This window comes from Delphinus delphis, chromosome 15 (assembly GCF_949987515.2).
Source record: "Delphinus delphis chromosome 15, mDelDel1.2, whole genome shotgun sequence".
NCBI lineage: Eukaryota > Metazoa > Chordata > Mammalia > Artiodactyla > Delphinidae > Delphinus > Delphinus delphis.
Genome location: NC_082697.1, coordinates 57537642 through 57557666, shown reverse-complemented (window position 1 = coordinate 57557666; position 20025 = coordinate 57537642). Strand labels below are relative to the sequence as shown.

Below are 20025 nucleotides of genomic sequence, written 5' to 3'. Positions count from 1 at the left end.
ATAGATTTAATATATATTTATAGGACATTCCATCCAAAAACAGCAGATTACACTTTCTTCTCAAGTGCACACGGAACATTCTCTAGGATAGATCACATCTTGGGTCACAAATCAAGGCTCGGTAAATTTAAGAAAATTGAAATCATATCAAACATCTTTTCCAACCACAATGCTTTGAGATTAGAAATAAATTACAGGGAAAAAATGTAAAAAAACACAAACACATGGAGGAAAAACAATACATTACTAAATAACCAAGAGATCACTGAAGAAATCAAAGAGGAAATCAAAAAATACCCAGAGACAAATGACAATGAAAACATGACGATCCAAAACCTATGGGATGCAGCAAAAGCAGTTCTAAGAGGGAAGTTGATAGCTATACAATCCTTCCTCAAGAAACAAGAAAAATCTCAAACAATCTAACCTTACACCTAAAGGATCTACAGAAAGAAGAACAAACAAAACACAAAGTTAGTAGAAGGAAAGAAATCATAAAGATCAGAGCAGAAATAAATGAAATAGAAACAAAGAAAACAATAGCAAAGATCAATAAAACTAAAAGCTGGTTCTTTGAAAAGATAAATAAAATTGATAAACCTTTAGCCAGACTCAACAAGAAAAAGAGGGAGAGGACTCAAATCAATAAAATTAGAGAGGCTTCCGGGAAGATGGCGGAAGAGTAAGACGCGGAGATCACCTTCTTCCCACAGATACACCAGAAATACATCTACACGTGGAATAACTCCTACAGAACACCTACTGAACGCTGGCAGAAGACCTCAGACCTCCCAAAAGGCAAGAAACCCCCCAGGTACCTGGGTAGGGCAAAAGATAAAGAATAAACAGAGACCAAAGGAGAGGGACCAGACCTGCACCAGTGGGAGGGAGCTGTGAAGGAGGAAAGGTTTCCACACACTAGGAAGCCCCTTCGCGGGCGAAGACTGCAGGTGGCGGAGGGGGAAGCTTCAGAGCCGCGGAGGAGAGCACAGCAACAGGGGTGCGGGGGACAAAGCAGAGAGATTTCCACACAGAGGATCAGGGCCGACCGGCACTCACCAGCCAGAGAGGCTTGTCTGCTCACCTGCTGGAGCGGGCGGGGCTGGGAGCTGAGGCTCGGGCTTCGGTCAGAGCCCAGGGAGAGGACTGGGGTTCGCGGTGTGAACACAGCCTGCAGGGGGTTAGTGCACCACGGCTAGCTGGGAGGGAATCTGGGAAAAGTCTGGACCTGTCGAAGAGGCAAGAGACTTTTTCTTCCCTCTTTGTTTCCTGGTACACGAGGAGAGGGGATTAAGAGTGCTGCTTAAAGGAGCTCCAGAGATGGGCGCGAGCCGCGGCTAAAAGCACGGACCCCAGAGACAGGCATGAGACGCTAAGGCTGCTGCTGCCGCCACCAAGAAGCCTGTGTGTGAGCACAGGTCACTATCCCCACCTCCCCTCCGGGGAGCCTGTGCAGCCTGCCACTGCCAGGGTGCCGGGATCCAGGGACAACTCCCCCAGGAGAACGCACGGCTCACCTCAGGCTGGTGCAACGTCACGCCGGTCTCTGCTGCCGCAGGTTCCCCCCACACTCCATGGACCACCCTCCCCCTGGCCTGAGTGAACCAGAGCCCCAGAATCAGCTGCTCCTTTAACCCCGTCCTGTCTGAGCGAAGAACAGACGCACTCCGGCGACCTACATCCAGAGGCGGGGCCAAATCCAAAGCTGAGCCCCTGGGAGCTGTGCGAACAAAGAAGAGAAAGGGAAATCTCAGCAGCCTCAGAAGCAGCGGATTAAAGCTCCACAATCAACTTGATGTACCCTGCATCTGTGGAATACATGAATAGACAACGAGTCATCCCAAATTGAGGAGGTGGACTTTGAGAGCAAGATTTATGATTTTTTTCCCTTTTCCTCTTTTTGTGTGTATGTGTATGCTTCTGTGTGAGATTTTGTCTGTATAGCTTTGCTTCCACCATTTGTCCTAGGGTTCTACCCATCGATCTTTTTTTTAAAATTCTTTTCTCTTAATTATTTTTTATTTTAATAACTTTATTATATTTTATCTTACTTTATGTTACATTATCTTCTTTCCTTTTTTCCTTCCTTCCCTCCTTCCTTCCTACCTCCCTCCCACCCTCCCTCCCTCCTTTCTTTCTACTTCTACTACTTCTTTCTTTCTACTTTTTCTCCCTTTTACTCTGAGCCGTGTGGATGAAAGGCTCTTGGTGCTGCAGCCAGGAGTCAGTGCTGTGCCTCTGAGGTGGGAGAGCCAACTTCAGGACACTGGTCCACAAGAGACCTCCCAGCTCCACATACTATCAAACGGCAAAAATCTCCCAGACATCATCTCAACACCAGCACCCAGCTTCTCTAAATCACCAGCAAGCTACAGTGCTGGATGCTGGACATCCTATGCCAAACAACTAGCAAGACAGGAACACAACCCAACCCATTAGCAGAGAGGCTGCCTAAAATCATACTAAGTTCACAGACAACCCAAAACACACCAACAGATGCGGTCCTGCCCACCAGAAAGACAAGATGCAGCCCCACCACCAGAACGCAGGCACCAGTTCCCTCCACCAGGAAGCCTACACAACCCACTGAACCAACCTTAGCCACTGGGGACAGACACCAAAAACAACAGGAACTATGAACCTACAGCCTGCAAAAAGGAGACCCCAAACACAGTAAGATAAGCAAAATGAGAGACAGAAAAACACACAGAAGATGAAGGAGCAAGATAAAAACCCACCAGACCTAACAAATGAAGAGGAAATAGGCAGTCTACCAGAAAAAGAATTCAGAATAATGATAGTAAAGATGATCCCCAATCTTGGAAATAGAACGGACAAAATGCAAGAAACATTTAAAAAGGACCTAGAAGAACTAAAGATGAAACAAGCAACAATGAACAACACATTAAATGAAATTAAAAACACTCTAGATGGGATCAATAGCAGAATAACTGAGGCAGAAGAACAGATAAGTGACCTGGAAGATAAAAACAGTGGAAATAACTACTGCAGAGCAGAATAAAGAAAAAAGAATGAAAAGAACTGAGGACAGTCTCAGAGACCTCTGGGACAACATTAAACACACCAACATTTGAATTATAGGGGTTCCAGAAGAAGAAGAGAAAAAGAAAGGGACTGAGAAAATATTTGAAGAGATTATAGTTGAAAACTTCCCTAATATGGGAAAGGAAATAGTTAATCAAGTCCAGGAAGCACAGAGAGTCCCATACAGGATAAATCCAAGGAGAAATATGCCAAGACACATATTAATCAAACTGTCAAAAATTAAATACAAAGAAAACATATTAAAAGCAGCCAGGGAAAAACAACAAATAACACACAAGGGAATCCCCATAAGGTTAACAGCTGATCTTTCAGCAGAAACTCTACAAGTCAGAAGGGACTGGCAGGACATATTTAAAGTGATGAAGGAGTAAAACCTGCAACCAAGATTACTCTACCCAGCAAGGATCTCATTCAGATTTGATGGAGAAATTAAAACCTTTACAGACAAGGAAAAGCTGAGAGAGTTCAACACCACCAAACCAGCTCTACAACAACTGCTAAAGGAACTTCTCTAGGCAAGAAATATGAGAGAAGGAAAAGACCTACAATAACGAACCCAAAACAATTAAGAAAATGGGAATAGGAACATACATATCGATAATTACCTTAAATGTAAATGGACTAAAAGCTCCCACCAAAAGACACAGGTTGGCTGAATGGATACAAAAACAAGACCCATATATTTGCTGTCTACAAGAGACCCACTTCAGACCTAGAGACACATACAGACTGAAAGTAAGGGGATGGAAAAAGATATTTCATGCAAATGGAAACGAAAAGAAAGCTGGAGTAGCAATTCTCATATCAGACAAAATAGACCTTAAAATAAAGACTATTAGAAGAGACAAAGAAGGACACTACATAATGATCAAGGGATCGATCCAAGAACAAGATATAACAATTGTAAATATTTATGCACCCCACATAGGAGCACCTCAATACATAAGGCAAATACTAACAGCCATAAAAGGGGAAATCGACAGTAACACATTCATAGTAGGGGATTTTAACACCCCACTTTCACCAATGGACAGATCATCCAAAATGAAAATAAATAAGGAAACACAAGCTTTAAATGATACATTAAACAAGATGGACTTACTTGATAATTATAGGACATTCCATCCAAAAACAATAGAATACACATTTTTCTCAAGTGCTCATGGAACATTCTCCAGGATAGATCATATCTTGGGTCACAAGTCAAGCCTTGGTAAATTTAAGAAAATTGAAAGTGTTTCAAGTATCTTTTCCCACCACAATGCTATGAGACTAGATATCAATTACAGGAAAAGATCTGTAAAAAATACAAACACATGGAGGCTAAACAATACACTACTTAATAACGAAGTGATCACTGAAGAAATCAAAGAGGAAATAAAAAATTACCTAGAAACAAATGACAATGGAGATACAACGACCCAAAATCTATGGGATGCAGTAAAAGCAGTTCTAAGAGGGAAGATTATAGCAATACAATCCTACCTTAAGAAACAGGAAACATCTCGAATAAACAACCTAACCTTGCACCTAAAGCAATTAGAGAAAGAAGAACAAAAAAAACCCAAAGTTAGTAGAAGGAAAGAAATAATTAAAATCAGATCAGAAATAAATGAAAAAGAATGAAGGAAACGATAGCAAAGATCAACAAAAATAAAAGCTGGTTCTTTGAGAAGATAAACAAAATTGATAAACCATTAGCCAGACTCAACAAGAAAAAAGGGAGAAGACTCAAATCAATAGAATTAGAAATGAAAAAGGAGAAGTAACAACTGACACTGCAGAAATAAAAAAGATCGTGAAAGATTACTACAAGCAACTCTATGCCAATAAAATGGACAACCTGGAAGAAATGGAAAAATTCTTAGAAATGCACAACCTGCCAAGACTGAATCAGGAAGAAATAGAAAATATGAACAGACCAATCACAAGCACTGAAATTGAAACTGTGATTAAAAATCTTCCAACAAACAAAGCCCAGGACCAGGTGGCTTCACAGGCGAATTCTATCAAACATTTAGAGAAGAGCTAACACCTATCCTTCTCAAACTCTTCCAAAATATAGCAGAGGGAGGAACACTCCCAAACTCATTCTATGAGGCCACCATCACCTTGATACCAAAACCAGACAAGGATGTCACAAAGAAAGAAAACTATAGGCCAATACCACTGATGAACATAGATGCAAAAATCCTCAACAAAATACTAGCAAACAGAATCCAACAGCACATTAAATGGATCATACACCATGATCAAGTAGGGTTTATTCCAGGAATGCAAGGATTCTTCAATATACGCAAATCAATCAATGTGATACACCATATTAACAAATTGAAGGAGAAAAACCGTATGATCATCTCAATAGATGCAGAGAAAGCTTCTGACAAAATTCAATACCCATTTATGATAAAAACCCTGCAGAAAGTAGGCATAGAGGAAACTTTCCTTGACATAATAAAGGCCATATATGACAAACCCACAGCCAACATCGTCCTCAATGGTGAAAAACTGAAAGCATTTCCACTAAGATCAGGAACAAGACAAGGTTGCCCACTCTCACCAATCTTATTCAACATAGTTTTGGAAGTTTTAGCCACAGCAATCAGAGAAGAAAAGGAAATAAAAGGAATCCAAATTGGAAAAGAAGAAGTAAAGCTGTCACTGTTTGCAGATGACATGATACTATACACAGAGAATCCTAAAGATGCTACCAGAAAACTACTAGAGCTAATCAATGAATCTGGTAAAGTAGCAGGATACAAAATTAATGCACAGAAATCTCTGGCATTCCTATACACTAATGAAGAAAAATCTGAAAGTGAAATCAAGAAAACACTCCCATTTACCACTGCAACAAAAAGAATAAAATATCTAGGAATAAACCTACCTAAGGAGACAAAAGACCTGTATGCAGAAAATTATAAGACACTGATGAAAGAAATTAAAGATGATACAAATAGATGGAGAGATATACCATGTGCTTGGGTTGGAAGAATCAACATTGTGAAAATGACTCTACTACCCAAAGCAATCTACAGAATCAATGCAATCCCTATCAAACTACCAATGGCATTTTTCACAGAACTAGAACAAAAAATTTCACAATTTGTATGGAAACACAAAAGACCCCGAATAGCCAAAGCAATCTTGAGAACGAAAAACGGTGCTGGCGGAATCAGGCTCCCTGACTTCAGACTATACTACAAAGCTACAGTAATCAAGACAGTATGGTACTGGCACAAAAACAGAAAGATAGATCAATGGAACAGGATAGAAAGCCCAGAGATAAACCCACGCACATATGGTCACCTTATCTTTGATAAAGGAGGCAGGAATGTACAGTGGAGAAAGGACAGCCTCTTCCATAAGTGGTGGTGGGAAAACTGGACAGGTACATGTAAAAGTATGAGATTAGATCACTCCCTAACACCATACACAAAAATAAGCTCAAAATGGATTAAAGACCTAAATGTAAGGCCAGAAAGTATCAAACTCTTAGAGAAAAACATAGGCAGAACACTCTATGACATAAATCACAGCAAGATCCTTTCTGACCCACCTCCCAGAGAAATGGAAATAAAAACAAAAATAAACAAATGGGACCTAATGAAACTTCAAAGCTTTTGCACAGCAAAGGAAACCATAAACAAGACCAAAAGACAACCCTCAGAATGGGAGAAAATATTTGCAAATGAAGCAATCGACAAAGGATTAACCTCCAAAATTTATAAGCAGCTCATGCAGCTCAATGTTAAAAAAACAAACAACCCAATCCAAAAATGGGTAGAAGACCTAAACAGACATTTCTCCATAGAAGATACACAGACTGTCAACAAACACATGAAAGAATGCTCAACATCATTAATCATTAGATAAATGCAAATGAAAACTACAATGAGATATCATCTCACACCAGTCAGAATGGCCATCATCAAAAAATCTAGAAACAATAAATGCTGGAGAGGGTGTGGAGAAAAGGGAACACTCTTGCACTGCTGGTGGGAATGTGAATTGGTACAGCCACTATGGAGAACAGTATGGAGGTTCCTTAAAAAACTACAAATAAAACTACCATATGACCCAGCAATCCCACTACTGGGCATATACCCTGAGAAAACCATAATTCAAAAAGATTCATGTACCAAAATGTTCATTGCAGCCTATTTACAATAGCCCAGAGATGGAAATAACCTAAGTGTCCATCATCAGATGAATGGATAAAGAAGATGTGGCACATATATACAATGGAATATTACTCAGCCATAAAAAGAAACAAAATTGAGCTATGTGTAATGAGGTGGATAGACCTAGAGTCTGTCATACAGAGTGAAGTAAGTCAGAAAGAGAAAGACAAATACTGTATGCTAACACATATGTATGGAATTTAAGAAAAAATAAGTCATGAAGATTCTGGGGGTAAGACAGGAATAAAGACACAGACCTACTAGAGAACAGACTTGAGGATATGGGGAGGGGGAAAGGTAAGCTCTGACAAAGCGAGAGAGAGGCATGGACATATATACACTGCCAACTGTAAGGTAGATAGCTAGTGGGAAGCAGCCGCATAGCACAGGGAGATCAGCTCGGTGATTTGTGACCGCCTGGAGGGGTGGGATAGGGAGGGTGGGAGGGAGGGAGATGCAAGAGGGAAAAGATATGGGAACATATGTATAACTGATTCACTTTGTTATAAAGCAGAAACTAACATACCATTGTAAAGCAATTATACTCCAGTAAAGATGTAAATAAAATAAAATAAAATAAAATTAGAAATGAAAAAGGAGAAGTTACAATGGACATAGCAGAAATATAAAGCATCATAAGCGACTACTACAAGCAACTCTATGCCATTAAAATGGACGTGGAAAAAATGGACAAATTCTTAGAAAGATATAACCTTCCACGACTGAACCAGGAAGAAATAGAAAATATGAACAGACCAATCACAAGTAATGAAATTGAAACTGTGATTAAAAATCTTCCAACAAACCAAAGTCCAGGACTGTCCAGGACCGGATGGCTTCACAGGTGAATTCTATCAAACATTTAGAGAAGAGCTAAGACCCATCCTTCTCAAACTCTTCCAAAAAACTGCAGGGGAAGGAACACTCCCAAACTTATTCTACAAGGCCACCATCACTCTGATACCAAAACCAGAGATACTACAAAAAAAGAAAATTACAGACCAATATCACTGATGGATATAGGTGCAAAAATCCTCAACAAAATACTAGCAAACAGGATCCAACAACAAGTTAAAAGGATCACACACCATGATCAAGTGGGATTTGTCACAGGGATACAAGGATTCTTCAATATAGACATATCAATCAGTGTGATACACCATATTAACAAATTGAATAAAAACCATATGATCTCAATAGATGCAGAAAAAGCTTTTGACAAAATTCAACACCCATGTATGATAAAAACTCTCCAGAAAGTGGGCATAGAGGGAAACTCAACGTAATAAAGGCCATATACAACAAACCCATAGCAAACATCATTCTCAATGGTGAAAAACTGAAAGCATTTCCTCTAAGATGAGAAACAACAAATGTATGTCCACTCTCACCACTATTATTCAACATAGTTTTCGAAGTCCCAGACACAGCAATCAGAGAAGAAAAAGAAATAAAAGGAATACAAATTGGAAGAAAAAAGTAAAACTGTCACTGCTTGCAGATGACATGATACTAACATAGAGAATCCTAACGATGCCACCAGAAAACTACTAGAGCTAATCAATGAATTCGGTAAAGTTGCAGGATACAAAATTAATGCAAAGAAATCTCTTGCATTCCTATACACTAACAACAAGAGATCAGAAAGAGAAATTAAGGAAACAATCCCATTTACCATTGCAACAAAAAGAATAAAATACCTAGGAATAAACCTACCTAAGGAGGTAAAAGACCTGTACTCAGAAAACTATAAGACACTGATGAAAGAAATCTAGGATAACACAAACAGATGGAGAGCTATACCATGTGCTTGGATTGGAAGAATCAGTAGTGTGAAAATGACTATACTACTCAAAGCAATCTACAGAATCAATGCAATCCCTATCAAATTACCAGTGACATTTTTTACAGAATTAGAACAAAAAATCTTAAAATACGTATGGAGACACAAAGGACCCTGGATACCCAAAGCAGTCTTGAGGGAATAAAATGGAGCAGGAGGAATCAGACTCCCTGACTTCAGATTATACTACAAAGCTACAGTAATCAAGACAATATGGTACTGGCACAAAAACAGAAATACAGTTCAATGGAACAGGATAGAAAGCCCAGAGATAAACCCATGCACCTATGGTCAACTAATCTATGATAAAGGAGGCAAGGATACACAATTGAGAAAAGATAGCCTCTTCAATAAGTGGTGCTGGGAAAACTGGACAGGTACATGTCAAAGTATGAGATTAGATCACTCCCTAACACCATACACAAAAATAAACTCAAAATGGATTAAAGACCTAAATGTAAGACTGGACACTATAAAACTCTTAGAGGAAAACATAGGCAGAACACTCTGACATAAATCACAGCAAGATCTTTTTTGACCCACTTCCTAGAGTAATGGAAATAAAAACAAACATAAATAAATGGGACCTAATGAAACGTAAAAGCTTTTGCACAGCAAAGGGAAGTATAAACAAAACGAAAAGACAACCCTCAGAATAGGAGAAAATATTTGAAAATGAACCAACGGATGAAGGATTAATCTCAAATATATAAACAGCTCATGCAGCTCAATGTTAAAAAAACAAACAACCCAATAAAAAAATGGGCAGAAGACCTAAATAGACATCTCTCCAAAGAAGACATACAGATGGGCAAGAGGCATATGAAAAGCTGCTCAACATCACTAATCATTAGAGAAATGCAAATTAAAACTACAGTGAGGTATCACCTCCACCAGTTAGAATGGGCATCATCAGAAAATCCACAAACAACAAATGCTGGAGAGGGTGAGGAGAAAAGGGAACCCTCTTGCACTGTTGGTAGGAATGTAAATTGATAGAGCCACTATGGAGAACAGTATGGAGGTTCCTTAAAAAACTAAAAATAGAACTACCATATGACCCAGCAATCCCACTACTGGACACATACCCTGAGAAAACCATAATTCAAAAAGAGTCATGTTGCTCCACAGCGGGAGAGGCCACAACAGTGAGAGGTCCGCATACCGCAAAAAAAAAAAAAAAAGAGTCATGTACCACAATGTCCATTGCAGCTCTATTTACTATAGCCAGAACATGGAAGCAACCTAAGTGTCCATCGACAGATGAATGGATAAGGAAGATGTGGCATATATATACAATGGAATATTACTCAGCCATAAAAAGGAATGAAATTGGTTCATTTGTAGAGACATGGATGGACCTAGAGACTGTCATACAGAGTGAAGTAAGTCAGAAAGAGAAAAACAAATATCATATATTAATGCATATATGTGGAATCTAGAAAAATGGTACAGATAAACCTGTTTTCAAGACAGAAATAGAGACACAGATGTAGAGAACAAACCTATGGACACCAAGGGGGGAAAGTGGGGGGGTGTGGTGGGATGAACTGGGAGATTGGGATTGACATATATACACTAATATGTATAAAACATAATAAGAACCTGCTGTATAAGAAATAAATTTTAAAAATTACAAATTGTAGGAGAATCTATACACCCTTTTTATAACTGGTTAATTAGAACTAAATTTGTGAAATCATAATCTGCAGCTTAATCAATGCACAAGAGCTGATACAAATAACCTCCTTTAAATTTTCAAGTGAACAGTTTCATACAAAAAAAAATTCTAATAGATATAACTTCCCATAACTAACATTGCTTCTTTCAAGGTAGTAAGTCAACAAGCCCTTGGCAAATTAAAACAGGCTAAGACAGAAACTCAACTTTATGATAAGAGATAAAACAGGATTTTTATCCCAAACCAGTTTATGTTTAGATCCTTTGTGTCACCAATGTCAATGTCTTGTAAATACTCTGCAGCTTTTACCCTTATCTATATAAAAATGAGTAACGGTTACTTTTTTAAAATTTATTTTATTTTTTTGGCTGTGTTGGGTCTTGGCTGCTGCGCATGGGCTTTCTCTAGTTGCAGCAAGTGGGGGCTACTCTTTGCTGTGGTGCGTGGGCTTCTCAGTACGGTGGCTTCTCTTGTTGTGAAGCACAGGCTCTAGGTGCGCAGGCTTCAGTAGCTGCAGCACATGGGCTCAGTAGTTGCGACACACGGGCTCTAGAACGCAGGCTCAGTAGTTGTGGCGCACAGGCTTAGTTGCTCCGCAGCAATGTGGGATCTTCCTGGACCAGGGATCGAACCCGTGTCCCCAGCATTGGCAGGTGGATTCTTAACCACTGCGCCACCAGGGAAGTCCAGTAATGGTTACTTTAGCACTTTGTATTCTCAAAGCAACAGGAGCCAGTACCCGATTATTTTAAAGTTCCTCCTCATTAAACTGCTAGGTGAGAATTGTGGCCTCTGGTCTCAACTTACCCCTTTGGTGTTTGACCTTTCAGATCCTTTGCTGCATGTATATGCACATGTAGACGCACGTTCACTTATGTAAATATTTATATGATAGACATGATTTTTAAAGTTTGTATTTAAAAATTAACTATTCAGATATAACTTACATACAATAAAATGTACCCATTTTATTTTTTTAGATTTTTTTGGTGTGGACCTTTTTTTTTTTTTAACATCTTTATTGGAGTATAATTTTGCTTTACAATGGTGTGTTAGTTTCTGCTGTATAACAAAGTGAGTCAGCTATACATATACATATATCCCCATATCTCCTCCCTCTTGTGTCTCCCTCCCACCCTCCCTATCCCAGCCCTCTAGGTGGACACAAAGCACCGAGCTGATCTCCCTGTGCTATGTGGCTGCTTCCCAGTAGCTAGCTATTTTACATTTGGTAGTGTATATATGTCCATGCCACTCTCTCACTTTGCCCCAGCTTACCCTTCCCCCTCACCATGTCTCAAGTTCATTCTCTACGTCTGCATTTTTATTCCTGTCTTGCTCCAATTTCTTCAGAACCATTTTTTGTTTTTTTTTAGATTCCATATATATGTGTTAGCATACGGCATTTGTTTTTCTGTTTCTGACTTACTTCACTCTGTATGAGACTCTAGGTCCATCCATCTCACTACAAATAACTCAATTTCGTTTCTTTTTATGGCTGAGTAATATTCCATTGTATATATGTGCCACATCTTCTTTATCCATTCATCTGTCGATGGATACTTAGGTTGCTTCCATGATGTGGACCATTTTTAAAGTCTTTCTTGAATTTGTTACAATATTGCTTCTGTTTTATGTTTTGGTTTTTTGGCCACAAGGCATGTGGGATCTTAGCTCCCCAACCAGAGATCGAACCCACACCCCCTACATTGGAAGTTGAAGTCTTAACCACTGGACCACCAGGGAAGTCCCCAAAATGTACCCATTTTAAATGTGCCATTCTTTGGGTTTTGACAAATTTACAGTTGTGAAACCACCACCAAAATCAAGACAGAATGTTTTTATTACCCCAAATAGTGTCCCTTCTGGTAATATGGAAGAACAAATCTGACTCCACATTGGATCTGTTTCTTTTACTTTAACCTTTGTATTCTATTGATTTTGCTACAAGTTAAAAATGTTGCCGGTAGCCTGAAATATACAGGATAGCTCTTTCTCAAGGCCCTGACCTTAAAAGGTATAAAACTTATCCATTTAAATAGAGGTAAAAAGTTGTAGAACAGAGAATAACATTTGTCTTGTTGGAAGTTTATAGCAACATTGTGAAATGACCTACTGGACAGCTAGCTGCCAAGAACAAAGGATTCCAGCCCCAAGACGTTTGTAGCAACCAACCACACACCCTTCCTCTTTTAGTATAAAAGAAGCCTGAATTCTAATTCGGAGAAGATGGTTCTTTGGGACACTAGTCCACCATCTTCTCGGTTTGCTGTCGCCATTCCTTGACCCAACAATTCATCTCTTGATTTATTGGCCTGTTGTGCAGCGAGCAGTATGAACTTGGTCTTGGTAACATTCTCAATCCCTCTCACCGCTGGCCCCATGAAATCACAGGTCTGTTGTCACTATAGATTGGCCTTTTCTAGAATTTGACATAAAGCAAATCACACAGTATGTACAATTCTTTTGCCCAACATTTTGTTTCTGAGATTCATCAATGTTGTTGCATATAATAATATTTTGTTCATTTTTATTGTTGAGTAAGTAGTACTTAGCTGTAGAGATAGATATGCCACAACCTATTTATCTATTGATGGACATTTGGACTGTTTATAGTTCAGTGCTATTATGAATAAATTGCTATGAACATTTGTGTAAAAGTCTTTGTGTAGATGTAGGTTTTCATTTGTCTTGGATAAATACCTAAAGGTGGAATAATAGTGTCATTTGCTAAGAGTATAGCTAATGTTTTGAGAAACTGCCAGACCACTTCCAAAGTGATTTCACCATTTTACACTCCTACCAGCAAAACATGAGAATTCCAGGTAACTCCACATCCTCACCAACACTTTGTATATTTTCAGTTGTTTTCATTTTAGCCATTTTAGTGGATGTGTTGTGGTATCTCATTGTGGTCTTAACTTCCCTAATGAATAACAATGTTGAGGATGTCTTGTGTTTATTTGCCATCCCCATATCTTCTCTAGTGAAGTGTCATCTACTTGTTTTGGGTTTAATTTGCTCTTTTTAATGTAGAATCTTAGATTATTCATTTTAGACTTTCCATTTTTCCTACTATAAACATTTAATGCTAGCAATTTCCTTCTAAGCACTGCTTCAGCTGCATTCCTCAGATTTTGATATGCTGTGTTTTCATTTTCATTCAGTTCAAATTTTTTTTTTTTTTTTGCGGTATGCGGGCCTCTCACTGCTGTGGCCTCTCCCGTTGTGGAGCATAGGCTCCGGACACGCAGGCTCAGCGGCCATGGCTCACAGGCCCAGCCACTCCACGGCATGTGGGATCTTCCCGGACCAGGGCACGAACCCATGTCCCCTGCATCGGCAGGCAGACTCTCAACCACTGCACCACTAGAGAAGCCCCAGTTCAAAATATTTTTAAACCTTCCTTTTGATTTCTTCTTTGACTCATGGGTTATCTAGAAATGTAATCTTTAGCTTCCAAATATCTAGGGATTTCCCAACTAGCTTTCTATTACTAATTTAATTGTATCTGTAATCATACAGAGTATGTTCTCTAAACTTTTACATATACTGAGACTAGTTTTGTGGTCCAGAACCTGATATGTTTCATATGCACTTAAAATGAATGTGTATTCTTTTGTGGCTGGGTTTGAGCATTCTATAAATGTCAAGTAGGTTAAGTTGGTTGATAGTATTGCCCAGGCTTCCAAAATTTTACTGACTACATATTATATCAATTACTGAGAAGGCAGTGTTGGAACCTCCAATTATAATTGTCTACTTATAATTTCAGTCCGATCAGTTTTTATATCAGGAATTTTGAAGTTCTACTATTATATGCATAAACGTAGGTTTAGTGTGTCTTTCTGATGAAATGATTGCTTTACTGTTACGAAACAGCCTTCTTTATCCTTGGTAATATTCCTTGTTCTGAAGTCTATCTGATAATAATATAGTCACTCTAGCTTTCTTATGATTAGTGTTTTTATGCTTCTTTTTGTTTTTTGCGGTACGCGGGCCCCTAACTGTTGTGGCCCCTCCCGCTGCGGAGCACAGGCTCCGGACGCACAGGCTCAGCAGCCACGGCTCATGGGCCCAGCCACTCCACGGCATGTGGGATCTTCCCGGACCAGGGCACGAACCCATGTCCCCTGAATCGGCAGGCGGACCCTCAACCACTGCGCCACCAGGGAAGCCCTGTTTGTATGTTTTTGCATGGCTTATCTTCTTACGTCCCTTTAATTTTAACCTATCCATATATTTATATTTAACATACATCATGTAGTTGTCACATAGTTGGGTCTTGTTTTGTTACCCAGTCCAACAATGTGTGCTTTTTAATGGAGTGTTTAGACCCTCTATACTTATTCTAACTATCAATATGGTTGGGTTTAAATCTACCATCCTGTAATTTGTTCTCTATTTAGTGTCATTTGTTCTTTGCACCTTCTCTTGGATTGAGTATTTTAAAAATTCCATTCTACCTCCACTATTGGTCTATTAGCCATACTTGCACTTAAAAAAATATTGCTCTAGGCACTGCTGTATGTATGTATCTAGTATCTTTAATAACGTATAGTCTATCTTCAAATAACATTATACTACGCACAATGTAACACCCTTACAGCCAGCATACTTCCATTCCTCTGACCATCTTTCACACTACTGTTGGCATACATTAGCTTCTACATAAATTATAAACTCCAAAACATACTGTTACATTCCTCTGTGTAGATCCACTTTCCATCTTATATTTTCCCTTTGCTTGAAGAACTTCCTTTATTTTTGACAGTGAAGGTCTGCTGGCAACAACTTTTGTTTATCTTAATAAACAGAAGTCTTAATTTTGCTTTCATGTTTGTAAGTTATATTAGCTGGATATAGAATTCTAGGTTGACAATTATTTTCCCCCAGCCTTTTAATAATGCCATTTGATTTGTTTTGCATAGTTCCAATTGAGATAACTGTGCATTCTTTGTTCTTCCCTATATATCTTATATATATGGTGTCTTTCTGATTGCTCTAAAGTTGTTGCTGTTAATCACTGGTTTTCAGGAACTGATTATGATGTTCCTCAATGTGGTTTTCTTTGTATTTATCCTGCCTGCAGAGTACTGAAGTTCTTGGTTATGGTGGGCTTGTACTTTTCATTAAATTTGTAAAACTTTTGACCATACATGTATGTTAGACCACTTGATATTGTCCCACAGTTTACTAAAGGTCTGATTCCTTTTTCCCAGTCTTTTTTCTTTTCTTTTCATATTCTTTCTTTAATTTGTATAGTTTCTTTCCAAATTATACAGTCATGTACTATTTCTTCCAGTATACCAATTTGTTTTTCTTTCTCTGGTGTTTAATAATATTTATTAAATATATTTATTAACATTTAATTAATATTTATTAATATAATAATATTTATTCCATTCACTGAACTTCAAGTATTTTTATTTCATTTGGTTCTCTTTTATATCTTTTATTTCTCTTATTATGTTCATGTTTTCCTTTAAATCTCTGAGTGTACTTCTATCAGTTCTTTTAAGGTCTTTGTCTGTTAATTCTGTCAACTGTCATTTCTAAGTTTGTTTCTTTTGACTGATTTTTCTCCTGGTTATGGATTCCACTTTTCTTCCTCATATCTCGAGTGACTTTTTAAAATTGGATGATGGATATTATGAATTTTACATGGTTGTGAGTTGAATTCTGAGTTTGGTTTTATTAGGGCAATGCTAGAGTTGCCTTTGCTCTAAGATGAGTTTACACCCGTATATTCAGTAAGAATCTACCACAATGGCTGGTCAGACCTGAAACATTTCCCATTGCTGTTTGAGCTCTGGAAATTGTTTAGTGTAAAGGTCCTTGGTCATTCTCTGCCCAGACTCATGCAATTTCACTCTGCATGTGTGACTTAATATTTCCGCAAAGACTCAAAAGGACTCCTATGCTAACCTCTTGGAGCTCTTTCTCCAAGTGGCTTCCTCATCTGATAGTACTCTTCCCCTCATTCCAGTTGCCTCAGCCTCTCTGAATGCCAATCTCTCTTTACCTCAGCAAGACAGCCATTCTCTGCTTGGGATCTCCATAAGTGCACCACAATCTAGGAAGAAAGCTGGGGCAGCCCATAGGGCTCATCTCATGCATTTCCCTTCACTCAGGGACTGCAGTCCTGTACTGCAATATCTAAAAAATTTTTTCTTATATCTTGTTTAGTTTTCTACTTGTTTACTGAAGAAAAGTTAAGTCTGAGCCCACTTACTCCACCACGACTCTACATATATACTTTTATAACTTTTTTCTCTTGTTATATTATTAACATGTTTACATCAATACATATACTTCCTCAACATTATTTTTAATGGTTGAATATGGTTGTACCATATAAATCTAATTTTTGTAATTAATTCCTTATTCCTAGAACTTTAAGGGTTTCCAAAGTTTTATATTTCATGAATAGCACTGCAATGAACATTTTCGTATTTCCCCTATACTTTATTTTCTTCAGGTAACTATTCAAAGAATTGAGTCACAAGGCTTGCATATTTGTAAAGTTTTGATATTGACAGAATGTCTTCCAGAAAGATTAATTTACACTCCTATTCACAGTATATAAACTTACATTTCTTTTAAAACTATTTAGTGGAAAATCTGCATTAATTCAACCCTTTTTTTTTGGAACGTATGTTGTGTGCCAAGCACTGTGCTAAAAAGATGAAAACATACAGATTAATAAAAACATTAATGCTGCTGAAACGAATTTCAAGTCCTTTTAGGAAAACAGATATGTACAGAAACAATGAAATAAAGGTATAATATAGGCATGCACAAAATACCAAGGGTAAGGAGAGCAAAGATGACAATTTCTGCCAGAACAGTTTGTCACAAGTGTCTAAACTGAATATTGAAGGATTAGAAGTGGGGTCATCAGACAAGCCTGGGGAAGTACAGAGGGGAGAGCACTCCTGGCAAAGAGAACAGGATATGTGGTGATGGCAAGGAGAGAAGAAGCACTACCTACTGAGAAGCCATCAAAGAAGAGGTAAGGAATCTGTAGAAGATAAATCTAGAAACATTTTCAGGGTTTAAGTCATTAAGAATTTTGTATATCTTGTTAAAGAATTTGGATTTTATCCTAAAGACAAAAACATAACCAGATTTGGATACAGGAAATAATATTTTAGTGGCAACTTAGAAGATTCATTAAAAGCAGTAAGTTAGGACAGAAATATTAGTTATTAAGTTATGGCAATAGACTACAGATGATAGAATTCTGAAATAAGGAAATATATGGACTACATCTGTTAGCTTTTCGGGAGACAACTGATGAGCTTGAAAGCTGACTACACAGTGGAATGAGGCATATCTATGAGTCAAAAGTGACTCTTCTGGCTTGAGAAACTGGATGAGTTGGTGATACCATTCATCAAGCCTGGGAATATGAGAAACGGTCCAAGTTTCATCTGACTAACTAACTATACCCTTATTCAGAACTGAACATTTTACAAGACAGATTCACATTCACATTATCATGAGTTAGCATCATGAATTGGCATGATTTATCTTTCCAACTGCTCGATTTCAAAGTGAATCCCCCCTCAACCCCATTACAGGTGTAACTTATTTTATCAAGCACTGAATGAATCTATGTTTTTATTTTACTGCAACTCGAATACTGTATCGTGTACTTTAAAAAATATTTAGTAATCTTAATTGTTAATATTAATGTTAAAATTGTTAATCATTAATGATACTTCATTATGGACTCCAATTTCATTTTTTAATTCATTCTAATCTTCATGAAATTGGAAACTGAAGGGTTTTTTGATTCTATCATGGGGTGCCTAAAGATTCCAATGGTTCCAACCTTTTTTGGATCCACAGTTGAGATCAGAGAATGAACTGGACTATATAGTTCCTGGAGTAATCTCCATTTTTAAATATTAATTTACTAATGCTAATAAGTGGAATCAAATATTTCATCAAGAGTACCATAAACATTCAAGTGCAATTAAGAGATGAAACCTTATGATTTATTACCAGCCCCAGAAGACTCTATTTTACTTCTTTTTGTTTAAATCTGAGAAAGAGGGCACTGCTGTCACTCTCCCTCTGCATTTTCATGTTATGCCCTAGCATCCTCTCACAGCCAGTATTGCTATGGTTAAGGGAAAAAGTGTGTCTCACAGGTAGAAAAGAGATTTCTAATAGTCCCAAGCAACCCAGATGTCTTTCAGTGAGTGAATGGATAAACCATTACACATCCACACCATGGAATGCTAGTCAGCAATAAAAAGGAATAGTTACTAAACAACTTGGATGACCCTTGGGGGAAATTAAGCTACGGGAAAGAAGCCAATATCAGAAGGATACATATTACATCACATTTATATAACATCCATGAAACAACATATAATTATAATAGTAAGGAACAGATTAGTGGTTGCCAGGGTTTAGGGACTGGGAACAAACTCTTAAAAAAATCCTATAAAGGGATAGCATGAGGGAACCTTGTAATGATAGAACAGTTGTATAATTTGAGTGTGGTGGCAGTTACATAAATCTACACACGTGATAAAACTGCATAGAGCTACTAAATACACACACTAACACACACAAAAAAACTTCATAAATGGGTCAAATGTATTTTGAGTTGTTACCCTTCCCTCTTTCTTGAAAAAGACAAATCCTTTACCTGTGTTGCAGTGTGACAGGCCTTCTTTCGTTAGATCAATCACAGAATCAAGTTTCTTCTCTTTAGCCTGAAAAGTTGTTAAAAAAATAAGATTTTGCCTCAACAGAAAATGTTTTTAAAAAATAAAACACATATCATTTAAAATTACTATTTAGAAGCTAGAGATTGAACATTCTATAAGTCTTACAGCTTAATTTAACTCTACTATGAAAGAGAAGCTCGTGAAATACTATATGGTTTCTGTGAATATAACTAAGCAGAGTCTAAATGAGTTAATTTGGTAATAAACATGGTTGTGAAATATGTTTACCATTAGCTGTTTGCTTTTTAATGTTTAAGCTGGACTGAAACCTGGTCACGCTAACTAGGAGACATTAATTTCTCAGAGAATGAATCTCCCAAAGAATGAATGACAAAGATGAGTCATCCAACATGTAGCAACACTAAAGTTCCTAGAACTAATGTATTCAAATAAACAATATTCAGAGACAATATTTAATACCTACCATAGCTTCAGTTTCAGCATCAGGTGAATTGTTAGAATTTCCTGATGTAATTTTTCCAGCATCTGAAAGAAAATTAT

At 37.8% G+C, this 20025-nt stretch overlaps 1 protein-coding gene across 2 annotated transcripts in view; it reads right to left on the bottom strand.

Moving 5' to 3' along the window:
• Positions 1-20025, bottom strand: part of ATF7IP2 (activating transcription factor 7 interacting protein 2) — a 75708-nt gene that overhangs the window by 5540 nt on the left and 50143 nt on the right. The window contains exons 8-10 of one of the 2 annotated variants that reach the window (XR_009522131.1): positions 19949-20010; positions 19443-19509; positions 1085-1720 (exon numbers count right to left, since the gene is read on the bottom strand). Coding sequence is in view for 1 of the 2 variants with exons in the window: in XM_060031730.1 (XP_059887713.1) it covers positions 19443-19509; positions 19949-20010 (129 nt within the window). In the remaining variant the exon portion in view is untranslated. The remainder of the gene's footprint in view (positions 1-1084; positions 1721-19442; positions 19510-19948; positions 20011-20025) is intronic. The other variant, XM_060031730.1, reaches the window with a different exon arrangement.